Below are 19,009 nucleotides of genomic sequence, written 5' to 3'. Positions count from 1 at the left end.
TCCATTTATAAATAAAAAAATCACATGATTTGCAGGTGTGCTTTAGTTTTAAAAACTTTGGTAATAAATAGCGATTAAATAGACATAACCTCAAGATTATCAATTACAATCTTTTCTAAGCCAGATACCATTTTTTAATGAATAAAATGATATTATTAAAAATAGCCATAATATACACATTATCCTAGCGAACAGTAATTGTGAACTTCACGCCAAGCATTCAGGATGAAGATTTCACGATTCAAAATAAAAACAAGGATATTCAAATTCCAGTGGTTAATTAAAATTTATTTGTTTTTTTATTTTTATTTTTAATTTTTTAAAATATGATGATATTAAAAATAAATTTTTTTTAAAATAATTTCAATATATTTTTAAGTAAAAAAATTATAAAAAATAACTACAATCATAATATAAAACGTTTCAAATCCAAGAGGTTAATTACATTTAATGGCAACAACCCTAATGTCGAACAAAAAATCCACAGCAAACTGCTCATTAAAATTAAACTGTCTCTATACATCCAATCTAGCTAGTAGAATTCTACTTTGGTCTGAAACAAACTAGACTAGTGATGTTGACGAGGTTGGAAAATCTACCATAACAAGATGGTTCTTCACAAGATTGAGTTTTGACGATGGAGAATGTGAAACATCTACAAAAACAAGTCTTCTTTTATGGAATGAGAGATTCTTCGATGACCAAATCATAAAAAGAGGGACGTGAACCTAAAACGACAAAGAGTGCAGGCCGTGATGCAGGTGAAAATGATGAACAATAAGGGTTATTTATTTATTAACTTCTCTTACCCTAAAGCTCGTGATGGATTTTGTTATAGTTTTTAGGTCTAACTTAGTCTAAGATTTCGGTTTTGGATTTTTACAGGGTTATTAGGTTATTCAAGTTAATTTTTTTTAAAATTAAAATGTTATTATTTTAATAAAATAATAAAAATTAACGAATTATAATTAAATTTTTAATTATATCTTGCTAGGTCAACCAGATTATTAGGCCAATCTGCTGAGTCACATCAAACTTTTATTTCTCTAGTTTTTATTCAATCTGGACTAATTCTAGTCTATAATCAACTGAGTCAGTCAGATTGAATTCTAAATTAATCTATTAAGTTGAGCCGTATTTCAAAACTATAATTTTGTTTTCATAACTATTATAGGCCGTATTTCAAAACTATAATTTTGTTTTCGTAACTATGAGCTAGAATTGCATGGAGAGGAATTCATAATTGTTCATTTCTTTTACACCAATAATTTTAAAAATTGATTTTGGGATGAATATTTTAATAATTTTAAAAAATTCATGGGGAGGGTTAGACAAACTCTTCGGATGGAGATGAGTGAGTTCACTTGTAAAGGTGCCTCTTTTTTTTTTTTTTCCTTCAATGATGTGGTTGTTTATTAGCGTGGAGCTTGAAAATCAAGCTTTATTTACATATTAATAAAAGCAACACGATGACTGAAAAATACTGTAGATATATATTTATTACCAAAACTAGTAATATATATTACTATACAAATTAAAATTAAAACCAGTAATAAGAAGCATCATGGACTTTTATATGTCAAATTAGTTATTATTAAATTGATAAAATATAAATGTCTTTTTATATTTTAAAAACACAATAAAAATATCTAAATATACTTTAAAACAAAATTTTCAATATATATTAGCACCAATGGACAACATGATTTTTTCAAAATTATTTAGATTAACTTATAAAGATTAATCACTAAACATTAAATTAGAGGCTGCAACTCGTGGAAGCATCCAATCTACAATAGAGTTATATTTTGTACTGGATGAAAACAAGATTAGCTAGAAGAGTCATCATTTTTTTTTTTTTTATTTGCGTGGGGTACAACTCGTGGAAGCATCCAATCTACAATAGAGTTATATTTTGTACTGGATGAAAACAAGATTAGCTAGAAGAGTCATCATTGTTTACGAGGCAATGGCGTGAACGTGGGGAGGAAAATCAGGTAAACTCCATGAAGTAACTTCGGATTCGTAGTTAAAATATTGCTTCGTGCACCGTATGAAAAGGAATGATCGGGGATTGGCCGAGAAGAGAGACAGCTACTTCCAGGCTGAACAATTTGTTGGCTTCTACCCAAGGCAAGATGGATTGAAAATTTCTTGCTCAGGTCACCTGGATTCATTCACTAATTATTAAGGGAATAATATTTGTAGCACTAGTACACGAGTCATGATTGTCGTGATCTCATGTTCGAATCCTTGATTTGCTTATATGATGGCCACTGGAGGCTTACATGGTCGTTAACTTCAGGGCCCGTGGGATTAGTCGTGGTGCTCGCAAGCTGGCCCGGACACCCACGTTAATATAAAAAAAAAAAAAGAAAGAAAGAAAGGAGCATGTTCTTATACAGAGTCCATGTATCATAGTGGTTAAACCCTGTCTAATTTAGTGGGATGATTCTAGATCTATTAACTTGAGACTAGAATCATTCTAAATTAAAAAAAAATAAGAAAAAAAAAAGTAACTCAGCTGATTTAGGAATTGACTCAGTAAAATCCGATCAAAAAACTGATTGTAACATATTAATTTTTTTAACTAAAATGATGTCGTTTTGATTTTTTTAAAAATAAATTAACCTGGATAACCCAATAAAAACCTGAAACCCGGGTCTAAAAACTATACCATGATACAGAAAATGCCACAATGCATATGATGGCAGTGGCGGAGCTAAGATTTTTTAAATAAAGGGGCAAATTATTAACAAACATTTGATATTGTATATTATGTAGGCATGCATTATATTAAGAAATCAATTTGAAATATAGATACTAATTTATATCAAACAAAATTAATTTAAAAATACTTTTAAAATAAAACAATTTACGTTATAAGTGTTCTTTTTGAGTTTTATATTTTAAAACCGCTTCTTAATAACTTTATTATATATACAATCAGACTCTCATTTATCTATTTTTAGTTTAGGGTGAGTTCAATACTTGTGTTTTTTAAATTTTTCAAAGACTAATAAAGTTCTTGACAATAATTTTATACTAATATATGGTAGAGAGTAGTTAAAACCATAACTTAAAAGGATTGTCATGACAAATTGATATTATTATAATAAAGTTCTTGACAATAATTTTATACTGATATATGGTAGAGAGTAGCTAAAACCATAACTTAAAAGGATTGTCATGACAAATTGATATTGTTATTGTTGATTTGTTGTTTTCTACAGGTAAGTTAAACATAAATATTAAATATTTTTTTATTTTTCTATTATGTCTTTAATTTTTTGAGTTGTCCCATACTTCATTTTTAATCACTAGTAAATTCATCGTCATCTTTTGAGTTGTCCCATACTTCATTTTTAATTACTAGTAAGTTCATCGCCATCTATTTTTTATATAAAATTTGTAGTAAAATACTTATCAATTTATTAAAACTCATTTTAATTAATATCTATATACATATAATATTACTGATACATGTATTAATTTACAAACTCTTAAATTATTATAAATCTTAATATTTTTAATAACTAATTATAAATGAATAAAACTAAAATTAAGTAATGAAACAAATAGAAAAAATGAAGAAAACTTACCTAAAATATAAAGTATAAGAGATTATTTACTTAACTAACTAATAGTTTAGGACTTGAAGAAAAATTTTGTAAAAGAAAAGGAGACAAGAATAGTAGCTCGAAAAAAAAAAAAGACTTTCAGTTAATTAATGAAAGGAAAATTTTTTTAGAGAAATGTCCTAAATATATATATATATATATTATATTTTGGTGTAAGTTAGTAATAGTTAACTTGGGTTAATTAGTAGCTAATCAAAAAAATTATGTTAAGATATTATTTACATTCTAATATAAAAAGTATTTAAAAAAAATTAAAGGGGTAATTATATATTTTAATATGAAAAATATATTGTAAAACAATTAAGGGGTAATTGCTCCCTTTTGACACCACGTGGCTCTGCCACTGTGTGATGGTAATATTTAATTTAATGAAATGTACCTGCCACATTGGAAGTAACTGGGCAGTTCCTGTTCGAGAATTTTTTTATTTTTATTTGACATTGGTCACAGGTATATTATCTTTAGTTTTCAATTGTAAGAAAAGACATTCATACAAGTCCAAGGTTTCATTCTTAATTCCTGAACTAATTCATTTCAAATGTTCTTGCTGGCCTATAAATACCTGCTTTGAGCATCTTGAAGCTCACACCAGTATTCTAGCGAGAGTTGAGGAAAGGAGAAATAAGAATGGAAAGATCTTACTCTCTTCTGCTTCTCTTTTTGGCCCTTGTCTCATTAAAAAGCTTCAATCTTCCATGCAGTGCTGCTGATCCTACAGATGGTTTCACCCCAGTGCCATTAACAGAAGCAAATTTTGTGCTGCAGAAGCCATATAACGTACCGCTAAATGAGCGATACAGCTATGAAGATGGAGTGCGCCGTTTGTGGGTCTATGCTACAGATAAGCCACATGACCCTAGTAGCAACACCCAACCAAGAACTGAAGTTCGCATTAAAGTCAGTAACTCCCTTGCCCCTTTCCTTATCTCTTAGCTAAAGGATATGGAAATCAAAGAATTCCCTATTGAATTATAGATAGTTCATTGTCTGCATCATGTGTATTTTAGATACAATATACAGAATAACTCTAAAGAAATGCAGTCCAAGCTACTGGGACGTATATACTTCACATTCTCTAACTGGTTTGGTTTGTGAAATTTGTAGGGTCTTGACTATTCATCAGGAGTATGGCAATTTGAAGGCTATGGCTTTGTGCCAAATGGAACATCAGGTGCGACAGTAGCACAGATACATGGTGCGTCTCATGGAGCAACCACTTTGATACTAAGGATCTACGATGGCAACATGAGGTACTATAGTGGAGACTTGGTGGCTACTGATCTTTATGACAAGTGGTTCAGGCTAAATATAATCCATGATGTTGATGGAGGTAGGGTGACTGTATTCATTGACGGTGAAGAGAGATATTCAACCCACGATCAAGGGCCTGGCGATCTATACTTCAAATGTGGAGTCTATGCTGCGCCTCGCAATATAAGCTATTACATGGAATCAAGGTGGAAAGATATCAAAATATATAAGAAGTGATAATATGTGTGGATATGGAATAAGATGGCTTTTGGCGTGGAATATAATTGAGATTTAAAGCATCTCTCTACTTCTGTTTCTGTTAGCTCCGAATACATCACGACTCTCTCAAGTGATTTTGAACAAATCCGAAATACCTTGAAATGGTTTCGTGATTTTGAACACTGCACCTAAGAATCTACCATTGATAAGAGTGATTATAGGTTAAAACATGATCAGGTTGTGTTGCAGTTCAGTTCGATGAACTAGATGTTTCAAAATATCCTGTCAAATACTGTATTTATCAAAGGGCGTTTCCTCACTCACCTGGCTTTGATTTGCCACAATATGCAGCCATAAATTCAACCAAAATTCAGCAACCCAAGTCTTTTTATTTTTTATTTTTAATAGCAGGTCACACAGTAACAAAGTGTTGGCAAAGTAACCTTACATGCAGCCCTCAATACCATACCAGCTACGAATGGAATGAATGGAATGTCAAAAACAAATTATGCTTTACTTGTAAAGGTCGAAAGAAAATGGAAAAAAAAAAAAAAACACATCTACACAACACGGAAAGACCATCCAAGAAGCTCATGAACAGGATAGGCAGCACCACTTTTCAATTTGGATGAAAAACCATTGCAGGGGGTACGGCTGTTCATTTTCCTCTGAAGATGAGGCAGGCAAGGGTAGCTCGGGAGGCAAATGTCGGTGAAATGCATCAACTGCAGCTCCAACACCATCTTCATTTTCTATCAACTTAGCTAATTCCACAGCTCGAGATTTCACCTGACCAAGTTGAAAGTCTGATTAGGAATTTGAGAAGGCAGCTTCTTATAAAAGTGGTGCTTAGGAAGAGTGACCATGCAACTTCCCATTTCATGTTGCAATTTGGTGATAAGCTAGCATGATCGATATGAAAACATAATGGAGGAAGAATTCAAAAATGGTTAATCACATACAATTATGCTCTATTTAGAACCTAGATTCAGCCGTGTTTCAATAAACATTTTATCTTCTTGAGAACATGAAATCGTTCTGCACCTGGAAAACACCTTTGATGATGGCTTTTATTAAAGTCATAAGACGCCACCCAATTCAGATAAAACTAGACGGAAGTGATTCATAACAAAAAATTGTTAAAACGCAGTGAAAATGGTGCTCTGACTTGTAACTTGAGAATTATTGTGAAAATTCTTAAAAGATGACTGGAAGGATCAACTAATAACAAATATACCCAAACAAAGGAATTAACAAGATTTTCTGATAATTAAGGTAACTACTATTGCAAACACCAAAAAACACTAACAAGAAGATAAAATCATACCAGTGAAATCTAATATATTTGTGATATTATATGAATCGACTCTTCCATGTACAACACATTGCAGTTACCTCAGGCTCTCGCATGAATCTTATTGCATTTGAAAGGCTCTCAGCACTGAGCCTAGCTATTGGTATCGGTGCAGGTCCTAGTCCTTTTTGATGCACTCGATCACCCCAGAAGAACTGATCGCCAAAGAATGGCACTATAGCTGTCGGGCACTGCAATTAACATTTTTGGAGACAAGGTCAACATGTAAAAATTGGTTCCAATAAACTATCGAGTTGCATAATTTAAGTAGGTTACAAGCTATATCTCTTAATTCCATTTCCAAGCATATAATACATTCAGATTCATTGACATGAAAATCTTCAAGAAAGATTAAGCTTAATGAAACTGATTATTTTGATGGGTCATTCTCCCATGAAGTCAAGAGAACATTATCATAATAAACTATTTGAAAAAAGAAGAAGCATTTACCCCAGATCTTAGTCCCATTGCTGTGGTTCCGGCACCACCATGATGAACCTGCATTTCATTTGTAAACATCTTCCAATCAACTATCTGGTTAACAAATGTTACCAAAATATACTCAAGTAACACAGTATTATAATGAAGGTGTTCATTACAGAGAGCATGTCATTCTTGTCATTCATCCATATCATTAAATCTAGGCAATACCACAGATCCCCATATGATTTATGATTGCCTAGTAGTTACAGAGTTGTTAGGAAGAAAATATGATTGGAAGTGGGTAAAAGGAGAAGGAAAAACAAAAGGCCATACTGGCAAAGTGCACAAAGTTCTAATTTGCAACATAATTACTATCTTGTAATATCACTCACCACAGCAGCACATTGAGGAAACAACCAATCATGAGGGCAATCCTTCAAAAGGAAGACACTGTCAGGTACTTCCATAACTGCAAGACACATGATGACAATCAGAAGAGAAACTATATGAATTTCAAAATCTAGTACGCATATGTGTTTTCATTTTATAATCAAAAGTCACACAATTTCAAACTATTATAATGACAGAAGACAAATTGGTAACAATACTTGAGGAATTCAACAATTTCCTATCAAACAAGTTGTGGTGGTATGAGAATGGGATGAAGAAGAATGTCTGAATATAAGAAACAAGGGGGTGAGAAAGTAAAACACGAGCTAAGAAGGCAATCCAATCCCATTGAATATCAGCCAGGGAAGTAATAACTTAGAAAGTAGTACATTTATTTAGAATCTTGGAAAGTGCCACAAGTAAGTGGATATCTGTAAAGCTAATTAAAACATATTTATTTAGAAGCTTCAATTATGCCTACGTGAAGCATTCCTTTTGATTATTGTTGACTAAATTGTTAAATCACAAATTAATCACCAAATCCAGGTAAAACAACAGAAAAATGAATAGAGATTCACCAGCCAACAAAGCCCTATGCAGACAGCAAGACATTTGTATGCTGATACAAATGAGAACTATGCGACATGACTCTTTGAAACGGTGATCAGTATCTGTAAGCAGGCATAGGAAAAGCTGGAAGGAAAACACTTACAATTTCCAAGATCTCCCCAACCTTGATCAACTATTCCTCTTTGTCCAGTATCTTTCAAAGCCTCCAGTATTATGTCCATAGTATTCTTGGGATCTTCAAGAGGCTTCACAAGCAAACATATAATAGTTTAAATTATGTCCTAAAAAAGCTTGATGAAAAGAAAATTCTATTGGCTAACTACATGAATTTAAAATATAATGGAAAGACGACACAAGGATTGATAGATATTTAATTTTGAGATATAAAGAAGCAGGAAACTATGCAAAGTTTATTGAGGACAGCAATCTCAATTGGAGTGTAGATCATGCAAAGATAAGAAAATATTCAAACAAAAATACACAGAACAGCATGCCCAACATGCTAGCACTGCGTTTTTCAATCACATCTTTTCTCTCCTTTTTTCTTTTAGAGTTTTTCACTCGTATATGTCATATAAGAATAGGAATTTAGCAGAGGAGTCAGCTGTAACTGAAATATTTGGTTAACAAAATCAAAGCTCTAATTTTTCTCAAGTTAATAAATTCATCCTTCAGCTTCAAACATATAACGCACCGATGTACAAAATCACCAAGGAACAAAATTTTCTTGAAGTGGCATTTCCAGAGTCAGCACAAGTTTAAAAGTGAACTTCGTGGTTTCACAAGTTACAATACTTGGCCATAAATTATCAGTTATTTTTTCAACCAAGCTCCAACATATACAACCTCAAACTCTTCTAGGCCTCGTTCATTCATCAATATTAAAGGTTGTTCTGGTTCACAATCTAGCAAACATCCATGAGATTCACAATAAAAGTCACAGTATACATGTATCAAAAAGAACTACAAACTACTAAATAACATCTAGAGGGAAAAAGAATAGTGAGGCACATCATCCAACAAACAGAACAAACAAAGAGAAACAAAAAAGTGCATGAAAATAAAACTATAACAGCTTCAGGGAAATCACCATACCATGCTCCCGAATCCAATATATATGGGTTCAGTTCCTTTCTGAATCCATTGCAGGAACTCTTCTTTAGGTTCATATTTTGATCCAAGATTTAACAAACAATAACCAACAACATCGACTGAAGGCCCCCAATCTGCAGATTAGTTAATGAAGTCGATTATACATATGAAGCATGAGTGTTTGCATTTGGCTGAATAGAAAGATTATTACAAAGACCGTATGAAAAACACCCTCAATGTCTCAAAAGGAACCAAAGTGGGGAGATCAAAGTTGATTAAGAATACTAGTTAGCATCAGTGGTTGAGAGCAAATAAATACATTGGTCAGGCTAGCTCTCTCCCTACTAGAGGAGAAAAGCAGTAATGGTAATAGATACGTAATTAAAATGCAGCAAACATAATAATGATTGGCTGATTAAACTGACTCTTAAGATTTCCAGCTGAGAAGTACTCAGATCTAGAATAAATGTTAGTTTGTGACTGCTTTCAATCATGTAAATAGCTAAGCTCTTCTTCAGCAATAGAAACAAGAAATCCGTTTAAAGAATGAATAACCTCAAAGTATTTTCATCATGGTTCAGTAAGTAAAACCAATCTAGGTGCAGGCTAGAAATTTAAAACGAGAAACATTTTTGTATGAACCTTTGAGGCTAGATATGTGCTTAGCATCTAATAATTTCTTTTTACCATGTCCCTGATTTTGCCTCTTCCCATAAAAATAAAAAGAAAGGAAAGAAGGAAAGAATTGAGTTTTGATTGAGAGGTAGAGGTAACATAATTTGGAGAAAGTACCATCCTCGAATAACAATTTGTTATGGATTGAAGGCACTATAAGGAAGACAGCAACATGGATATCTGAGCTTGAGAAGATTATCAACAGTATAACTAAATGGAAACCTTACCACTTGGCTTTGGCACAAGATGGGAACTCCACATATAACCTGTTGGCAGATGAGATATTGATCCATGGTACGTACTGAAGTACGCGATCGGTGGAAGCTTCAACTTTCTTTTCCGAAAGTCATTTATATAGCCTCTCATTCCCCACCATATCAGTAAATCCACAACTATGTATGAAAGCTGGATCCATGGAAACAGTCAGTGGTGATTAGTCCAACAGTTAACAGGAAAAAAGAAATTATAGGAAAATGTGACACCAAGAAAGAACATACCCAATAACCAGCACTTTGAGGTACACGTGCTAAAGGATGAGGAAATTCATATGTTGGCCTGCCTATTGAAGATGGAAGTGAGAAGGCATAGCCTTGAGTAGAAAACTAACAGATAAACAAACAAATAAACAAAGCATAATTCACTAAAGATAACATGCTTTTAAAATTCATTATTAACCTTTTCCTCAAATTTCCATTTGGTTTATATCAGTCTCTAAACCTTCTTTTTCCTGTTTTATTAACCATGCCAAAACACTAGTACTGGTATAGGCTCGACCGCACTTTCTGTATTCCCGCGCCCCCCGTGTGCAGACACCATTGATTTTCTGGTTGCATTATCCAAGAATCATCAGATTCTCCTTAAATCAGAAATTCATGCACTTAAGAAAGAATGCATGTGAATTTTCCAAGTCAGCTATGTGTGGATCAAAATAATTAGCATGAGACTCAAGCAATCATGTGTACTTTTAGTTAAACTACTGGAAATGTCAAAAAGCATATCCATTAAATCTGAATCCAAAGAAAAACCGTTGTTCTCTGTCTTTCTGTTTCTAGGAAACAGTAGAAGAATGATACCATAGTAGGCAACACAGGATTTTCTTCAAAATAAATGTTATTCAAACTGATGATTCAGTTGTTCCAAGTAGTGTTAGTTTCAAATCACACGCAAGTGATTACTCAATACTCACGTCCAAGGCATTGTGAAGAAAATGTGAATTGGTATACGAAGAGCTTCAGCAACATGTACATGTCCTGCAACAGAGGGGGCAAGTTAGTGTTTGATGAATGCCATGTTATCTTACTATATCCTTAAGTTCCTGCTTGCTCACCATATGCTGGAGGGTTTGCAATAATTGCCTGGGCTTTGAAAGGCACGCCAGTTTCCATATCTGGTTCTGTGCATGCTGCAAGAAGAGATTCAATAATGGCCTTCAGTTGCTTCCTCTGTGTGGATATTTCTCCGGGTGCAGATGGGATGAAACCTTTGTTTCTCGCCATATCTGAAAACAAGTCCTCGCATTAGGTCGAATAACACATTCAGTTTAAGGACACTGATATCTTAGGTTGCAATTAATAGCAGTGGTGGAGCTAGAATTTTTTAAATGAGGGGGCAAATTATTAATAAATATTTGATATTGTATATTATGTAGGCATGCATTATATTAAGAAATCAATTTGAAATATATGTACTAACTCATATCAAATAAAATTAATTTAAAAATACTTTCAAAATAAAACAAAGTACATTATAATTATTCTTTTCGAGTTTTATATTTTAAAACCGCTTCATAATAACTTTATTATATATACAATCAAACTCTCATTCATCTATTTTTAGTTTAGGGTGGGTTCAATGCTTGTGTTTTCTAAATCTTCCAAGGACTAGCAAAGTTCTTAACAACAATTTTATACTGACATATGGTAGAGAGTAGCTAAAACCATAACTTAAAAGGACTGTCATGACAAATTAATGTTGTTATTGTTGACTTATTGTCTTCTATAGGTGGGTTAAACATAAATGTTAAATATTTTTTTATTTCTCTATTATGTACTAATTTTTTGAGTTGTCCTATACTTCATTTTTAATCACTAGTAAATTCATCACCATCTATTTTCTATATAAAATTCATAGTAAAATACTTATCAATTCATTAAAACTCATTTCAATTCATATCCATATGCATATAATATTACTCATACATATATTAATTCACAAACTCTTAAATTATTATAAATCCTAACATTTTCAATAACTAATTGTAAAGGAATAAAATGAAAATTAAACAATAAAACAAATAGAAAAGATGAAGAAAACTTACCTAAAGCATATAGTATAAGAGGTTATTTACTTAACTAACTAATAGCTTAGGACTTGAAGAGAAATTTTGTAAAAGAAAATGAGGCAAGAATAGTAGCTCGAAAAAAAAAAAGGCTTTCGGTTAATTAATGAAAGAAAAAGAAAAAAAATTAGTGAAATGTGCTAAAAATAAATATTATATATTATATTATGTTGTAAGTTAGCAATAGCTAACTTGGGTTAATTAGTAGCTAACAAAAAAAAATTAAACATGTTAACATATTATTAACATTCTAATATAAAAAGTATTTTGAAAAAAAAAATGTTTAAAGGGGCAATTACATATTTTAATATAAAAAATATATTGAAAAAAAAATTAAGGGGGAAATTGCCCCCTTTTGACACCACGTGGCTCCGCCACTGATTAATAGCAAACTGTACTGCTTTAACAGCTGCTAAGAAAAAGAAACTACTTGTCAACCACATATTGATGCATTTAGTCACCAACTCTCAAAGCTACAGAAGATTAATGACACACATAACAATATAACAACTTTCGGGGTGTTGTTGATGGAGTCATGATCAAAGACAATATTGCAAAAGGGAATTCAAAATATTAGGAAGCTCTTACATCCTGCCAATACCCGAGGATCACCGCCCAAAGGATAAAAATCTACACCAGCTGATCTTACAAAACTGCTGAAGTTAGCATGAGTTGCCAGCCTAACATGATGGCCAAATTCCTGCTAGAAAATATTCGATCATTTGCAAATTAAATTACGAAACCTATAATGATATAGTAAACTAGAGATTGGAGAACATGTGATGCTGACATCAATATTTTAACAGTGAATCATGCAAAACTTAGGCAAGATTGCCCGTGAATTTTGCAAATAACAAGGATAAAGTACAAAACACCTACTCTTTCTTGAGTAAAAACAAAAGCATACAAGTATAATAAACGAAATCAATACATAGGGCATATAAGAGATGGGAACTAGGACATGGAACATAAATGACATTGCAAAAATAAAAACAGTACACTAAGTAATCAGTAAATTAGTATAAACATGCCTGAAGTCTTTCTGCAATAGCTAGAAAGGGCTGGACATCTCCTCTTGTCCCAACCACTAGCATAGCAATTTTCAATCTTGGAATTGATTTCTTAGAACAAGAAATGCTATCATTGACATAAAAGGACGCCCCTTCAACTGAGTGAAGCTCTAACAACTCCGAAGCAACAGGAGCATTTTCATCTATATCAACTTCAACTGTTCCATCATTTTGGATCTTGACTAGCTCTATGATTAGTTTCTTCTGAAAACCAGTGTAAGATGAGTCATGAAGAATAGAGTGATATCATATGCAGGCATAAAAAGTTCAGAGATTCAGATCTAGGTGAGCAGGATAAAGATCTTGCTTGATAAGCGATCATCAGATTGCCAAAATAAACTAGCAATAAATGTCATAGAGCAACAACACTTTCATATTTGAAACCTTGTTAATGGGGAAAGAGAGGCAGGCTATCAGATACTCCACCAATCATAGATGTTGGTTTATGAGAGCCATAACAAAAATAACATGTAATTTTAATTAAAATAAAACTGGGGAATTTCAAAAGAGATAATAAATCAGCGAGGAGCATATACTATGCAGAGACACAACATGGGAATCATATATAATCAGACACGGTATATGCATAATGCACATAAATCATTTCTGGCCTTTTAGCATAGGTTCCAAACAATATATATGATCACACATGAGGAAATTTGCAGATGCATCCATGTATGTGATCTTGCTAATTACCTTTTCACGCTCTGACAGTCTATTCAATTTTAGCTCATACCTTGAAGCCCTGTTCTCCGTCTTGGATCTATAGAATGTAATATTATCATCATCATCATCAAACAGCTGATGACTGTGATCGTCAACAGGAGTTGTGATGCTCTGATTCAAGCCTTCAAGATCAGATGCTTGACATTAGACAACATATGAAATCAAGTCTATAATGACGCAAAAGGGAAAAAAACCTTAACCATGTAATATTAGAAGTAAGATATAATTTTAGAACTGAAGAGCAGAAGTGGATTAGGATTATTGTTTGTCTCAAGTGTAGAGAAATAATAAAGCTAGAGACCCTTAGGACTAAATTCAGCAAGTATAATAAAGTTTCAATCAGGTACGCTGTATAAAGCAAAAGAAACAACGACTTAGGCTGCCAAATATCAAGTACTAACCTCTTCGAGGTGGAGGAAAAATCAATTTTTTTGATTTGAAAATCTCTAGAGCTAATGGCTGCTTCCCTGACTTTGTCTTCTGCTTCTCTGCTTCCTGAGAAGAAGCCGCTTCAGATTGTTCCTCCGAAGACACGTAATCAACTGTCACTGATTCATCACCTCCACTGGTCTGATCAAAACTCTTATTCAGATCATAGTTGCTGCCCAGTCCTTCCTCTTCTGAATGCTTTAATGGATGATCAAATCTATTAACCATTTCATCCAATTAGCAGCTTCAACCCAGTCTCAAGGTGCGCAAGAACAGAATCAACAAGTAAATCTTCACCGGACCCAATCCACAACTGCAAAACCCTTAATCAAATGTTTCGGGTTTCCATATTTAAAACCCTTCAACAAGAAATCCCAATTTCTCAAATCTCAGACTCCTCCAAGTTCAGAGCTTGAAACTACCATACAACCAAAATCAAGAAGTCGAACTTAAAATACCCCCAAATCTTAAACCCTTCACCAACAGTTCCCACTGCACAAACCCTCACTTCTCCACAAGAATTTGAGCTTGAAAAAACTCAAAGATTATCAAATTTTCAACAATTCCCAATCACCCAACTACGCAACCTAATACAAAAACTACAGCTAACACCTCAACCTCGAAGCAAAACTAACAATAGCCGTCAAACACATGGCAGAACTTTAAATTCTTCAAATTGCTTGAAATTGCGAGTGGAAGATAAATGTAAACAGGGAAGAGGACAAGGGTGGTATGCGCCAAAAGTCCAAAGAAAGACCGGAATTAAAGTTTTTTAAATGCTATAATAAGTACACTTAAGCTAAAAACAAACAGACAACCACAACAACCAGTCAATTGGATAAAGAAAGCAAGTTAAGTAAGGAATTTTTCGGGGTGTTTAAAACTTCAAACCGCCATAAAAGGCAAGAATTGATATAAATTTAAAAGGAAAAAAAACAAAAAAATAGAAGAAGAAGGAAAGCACACGAGACATAACCCTGCAAGACCGGTACGTTTCTGCCCATGTTCAGAAGATAAGGGCTGTTTTTATACTCATTAATTGTTCACTAATCATGACCATCACTTGATTAAGGAAAGAAACAGAATGAAATTTTTAAATTTTTTTCCTGGAAGATGGAGAGGTCGAGATTTTTCAGACAACGAGGCAAGTTCAACAGGTGTTGATTATGTAAGCAAGTCTGCTTTCCTTCACTGTGTCCGAGAGCGAGGTGAGGACACGAATTTCAAGTCCTAGGAAAGGAGGACTCTTTTCGACGGTGGATCGTTGAAAATGGTTTTTTTAAAAATAAAAAAATATTATTTAAAGAAGATTCGGTAAAACAAAATTGTTTCGTACTGTGTTTTTTAAGCGTGATGTTTTTTAATCGTATGTTTAATATAGTTATTGTTGATTTTTAAATAGTATTTTATATTAAAATAAATATTAATAATTTTTTATTTTTAAGATTATTTTTGATATTAGTATATTAAAATAATTTAAAAATATTAAAAATATATTAATTTAAATTTAATAAAAAATAAAAAATTTTAATTTTTTATAAAAATACTTTTTAAATTGAAAAACAAATAGCCCTTAAATATGATATTTTTCAAACAAGATAATTATATGCCATGTAATAAAAAATAAAAAAAATTTAAATTTTTATAAAAATACCTTTTAAACTGAAAAACAAATAACCCTTAAATATGATATTTTTCAAACGAGATAATTATATGCCATGGTTTTTAAATTTGATATTAATTAAGGTCTTGTTTGTTTTTATATTTTAACAGTATTTTTAAAAAAATTTATTTTTTTTATTTTTTTATTAATTTTAAATTAATATATTTTTAGTATTTTTAAATTATTTTGATGTGCTGATATTAAAAATAATTTTTTTAAAATAAAAAAAAAATCATTGATATATATTTTAACACAAAAAATTATTTGAAAAACATCAACAACCACACTTCCAAACAAGCCTTAAATAGATATAATTATACTACTAATAAATTCTGATTATTTGATAAATGTTGTAGCCATATATATTATAGATGATGTAGCCATATATATTGCATTATTAGCAGCAATATCTGTAATCATGAAATAAAAAATATACTAATTTAGTTAGAATTTGTTAATTATAATTATTGTAGTTTTTATATATTTTTTAAATGGGATAAAATTTTGGATAAAGTTAATAAACTATGTCCAAATTTTAATAAAATTATAAATATTTTAACTTTTTAAAATCATAAAGTAAATAAAAATTTAAATTAACAAATATTATGATTTTATAAAAAAATTTAAAAAGTAATTTAAAATCTTATAATAGTAAAATCATAAAGTAAATAAAAATTTAAATATTATGATTTTATAAAAAAAATTTAAAAGTAATTTAAAACCTTATAATAACCAAAACAGTTTGATTTTACTATAATCCAACCATTCTATTAAATAATCAATCATTTTTCAAAATAGTTTATTTGAGAATATTGTGGTTCAAAAACGCTATATTTTAATCATGTCAATGCTATTTTATCTAAAAAAATTATTTTATATTATTCAATGCTAATTATATAATTTATATATTAAGAATATTGTGGCCAAAGGTAAAAGATATAATAACTGCATCTAACTTGTTGGATTAAATTCTTTAAATTATATATAAAAACATTTAGGTGCCATTAATATTGTTTTTAAAATATAAAAATTGATATTATATAATTTAATTGATTTATATATTTGAAAACAACCTAAAAATTAATATTTTATTTTATTTCAAATAGATAGTAACATATGTATCGATTTAAATTAATTTAGGTTAATTTAAAAAATCCATAATTATAGTCATAAAATCATGATAACTTTATAAAAGATAAATTGAAACAAATTATAAAACATAATTCTTAATCAACTTAATGTTTAAGAATAAAATTAAAACAAGAATCTAAAAAACAGTTTGAGTTAATCAGTTTTAACTTGCTAAACTCATGAATCAAGTTATAAGATCAGGATAATCTCATAGAAAGTAAATTGAAATAAATTATCAAAATCAATTATCAAACAACTCAATATTGAATGATAAAATTAAAAAAAATCAATTAAAAAAGCACAAAAAATAACTCGAGTCAACTCGGATTAACATGCTAAACTCGTAAACCAATTCATGAGATTAGAATAACCTTATAAAAAGTAAGCTGGAAAAACAACTCAAGTCAACTTAGGTTAACCTACCAAATCTGCAACATGAGTTATGATGTTGGGGTAACCTTATAGAAAGAAAATAAAAAAAAATTATGAAAAATATTTTCCAATCAACTCAATATTGAATGATAAAATAAGATAAAAAATAACCTTAAAAAAGACTAAAAAAATTATCTGATTCAACCTGAGTTAACTTGTTAAATTTGTTACTTAAGTCATAAAACTGGAAATTCTCATAAAAACTTCTTACTTAATGTTGTAACCTAATTTTGGATTCATTAAGATTTTCTCGAATGTTATTTTATTTGATTATTCATAACAAAGAAAAAAAAAGAAAAAGAAAAGAAAAAAAAAAGAAATCCGAATTCGAGCGCTTACTATTTGTGTTACTATTTTACACTATTTACTTATTTTCTACTTTTTTTCATGCGAATAAGATATTGATTTTTTAAAAAAATAATTTGAAAAATACCAAAAATATCCTAACCGTTAGATCTAATAGTGTTTAAATCTGGGCCTTAGATTTTTTTAGGATACAATAGGCTTTACCACACCAGATTAAAACCCAAATCCATCTCAGCCTTTAAAATAATCTTCCATTTGATCTTGTTGCGCCACTTCATCAGGTGTACCCAACACTCGGTACACTGCGACACACCAGATCACAGCTCACCCCCTCCGGCCCATCCTATCCACTTGCAGATCAAGCCAATCACAGTCGCACGATCCATTCATCTGCAATCCAATGGTTCACAGCCTTCAGACGCACCGGTGCACCATACTCGCGTTCACACCGTAGCAAATCTTAGAGTCTCTCTCTCCTCTCACCGACGATTCTCTCTTTCTCATCGAATCTTCCATTTTTGGCCGTTTTAAGCCGGAAAAACACCATAAAAAGGTGCATTGTCCCATCTGAAGCAAAACCCTGACTGTTTTACTAGTTTTCACCGCCGAATCGGGCCCAAAAAAGGTCGCGACAAAATCAGCCAATCGGAGCTTCAAGTCGATGATTCTCCCTCATCAGCCATCAACGGTCGTCGAGACCACCACCATCAGAATTCTCGCCCTCAAATCTACCAGAATCAACCATCTATTGGTCGGAAGCTCGCTGGAAAATTTCGCCGCATCCAACAGTAACCGCGCGTGAGCCACACGCACCGCCAGTGGCATTTTCATAAATTTCAGAGAAATCCGAGGGTATTTCAGTCTTTTACCTATACAGTGGCACTCAAGTAATTTTTTTATGGTATTTTTGATATTTTTATATATAAATACTTGTATTTTTTTTCATGTAAAAAAACAAAAAAACCAAAAATAAATTTAAAATAAATAACGACGTGAGTCCAACATCCATTTTATCATATCACTCTTCATGGGTTCAAAACCCGATTCTCAAGTATGGATATACCTATTTTTCAACGATATCAAAATAATTTTTGTTTTATAAAATAAATATTATTTGTCGACACGTCTCTTTTATTTATAGAAAAGGACCGATGTCAAAAATTTAAATACCAAATATCGATTATGTCCATTACTATTTCTTTTGGTAAATCAGACGTAACTCTCCTTTTTAGGGACAAACGTTGATATTTTAGATAAAGTCTCGTAGTTTTAGGGACTGATGTCATTTTTAACGTGTCT

The 19,009-nt window shown here is 31.5% G+C and overlaps 2 protein-coding genes across 2 annotated transcripts; one reads left to right on the top strand and one right to left on the bottom strand.

The window, feature by feature from the left end:
* Window positions 1-4,026: 4,026 nt before the first annotated feature.
* Window positions 4,027-5,654, top strand: LOC105139483 (citrate-binding protein-like). Its single transcript, XM_011045930.1, has 2 exons — window positions 4,027-4,538; window positions 4,746-5,654. The coding sequence occupies exons 1-2, from the start codon at window positions 4,269-4,271 to the stop codon at window positions 5,127-5,129; spliced, it is 654 nt and encodes a 217-aa protein (XP_011044232.1). The 5' UTR covers window positions 4,027-4,268; the 3' UTR covers window positions 5,130-5,654.
* Window positions 5,486-15,398, bottom strand: LOC105139484 (sterol 3-beta-glucosyltransferase UGT80B1). The gene is made up of 14 exons (XM_011045931.1): window positions 14,151-15,398; window positions 13,720-13,871; window positions 12,985-13,227; window positions 12,542-12,653; window positions 10,943-11,113; window positions 10,802-10,865; window positions 10,113-10,170; window positions 9,843-10,020; window positions 8,944-9,074; window positions 7,991-8,093; window positions 7,281-7,357; window positions 6,916-6,963; window positions 6,507-6,656; window positions 5,486-5,900 (listed from the first exon to the last, which is right to left on the bottom strand). The coding sequence occupies exons 1-14, from the start codon at window positions 14,404-14,406 to the stop codon at window positions 5,703-5,705; spliced, it is 1,941 nt and encodes a 646-aa protein (XP_011044233.1). The 5' UTR covers window positions 14,407-15,398; the 3' UTR covers window positions 5,486-5,702.
* Window positions 15,399-19,009: the final 3,611 nt, after the last annotated feature.

This window comes from Populus euphratica, unplaced genomic scaffold, assembly GCF_000495115.2.
Source record: "Populus euphratica unplaced genomic scaffold, PopEup_1.0 scaffold202.1, whole genome shotgun sequence".
In the NCBI taxonomy this organism is placed as follows: domain Eukaryota; kingdom Viridiplantae; phylum Streptophyta; class Magnoliopsida; order Malpighiales; family Salicaceae; genus Populus; species Populus euphratica.
This window is presented reverse-complemented; position numbering and strand designations above follow the sequence as displayed.

Coding starts and splice junctions, on each gene's coding strand:
- LOC105139483 (XM_011045930.1), top strand. CDS start 4,269: ATGGAAAGATCTTACTCTCTTCTGCTTCTCTTTTTGGCCCTTGTCTCA. Junction 4,539..4,745: donor GAACTGAAGTTCGCATTAAA/GTCAGTAACTCC, acceptor TGAAATTTGTAG/GGTCTTGACTATTCATCAGG.
- LOC105139484 (XM_011045931.1), bottom strand. CDS start 14,406: ATGGTTAATAGATTTGATCATCCATTAAAGCATTCAGAAGAGGAAGGA. Junction 10,171..10,801: donor TTCTTCACAATGCCTTGGAC/GTGAGTATTGAG, acceptor TTCAATAGGCAG/GCCAACATATGAATTTCCTC. Junction 5,901..6,506: donor GATTCATGCGAGAGCCTGAG/GTAACTGCAATG, acceptor CAACTTGGTCAG/GTGAAATCTCGAGCTGTGGA.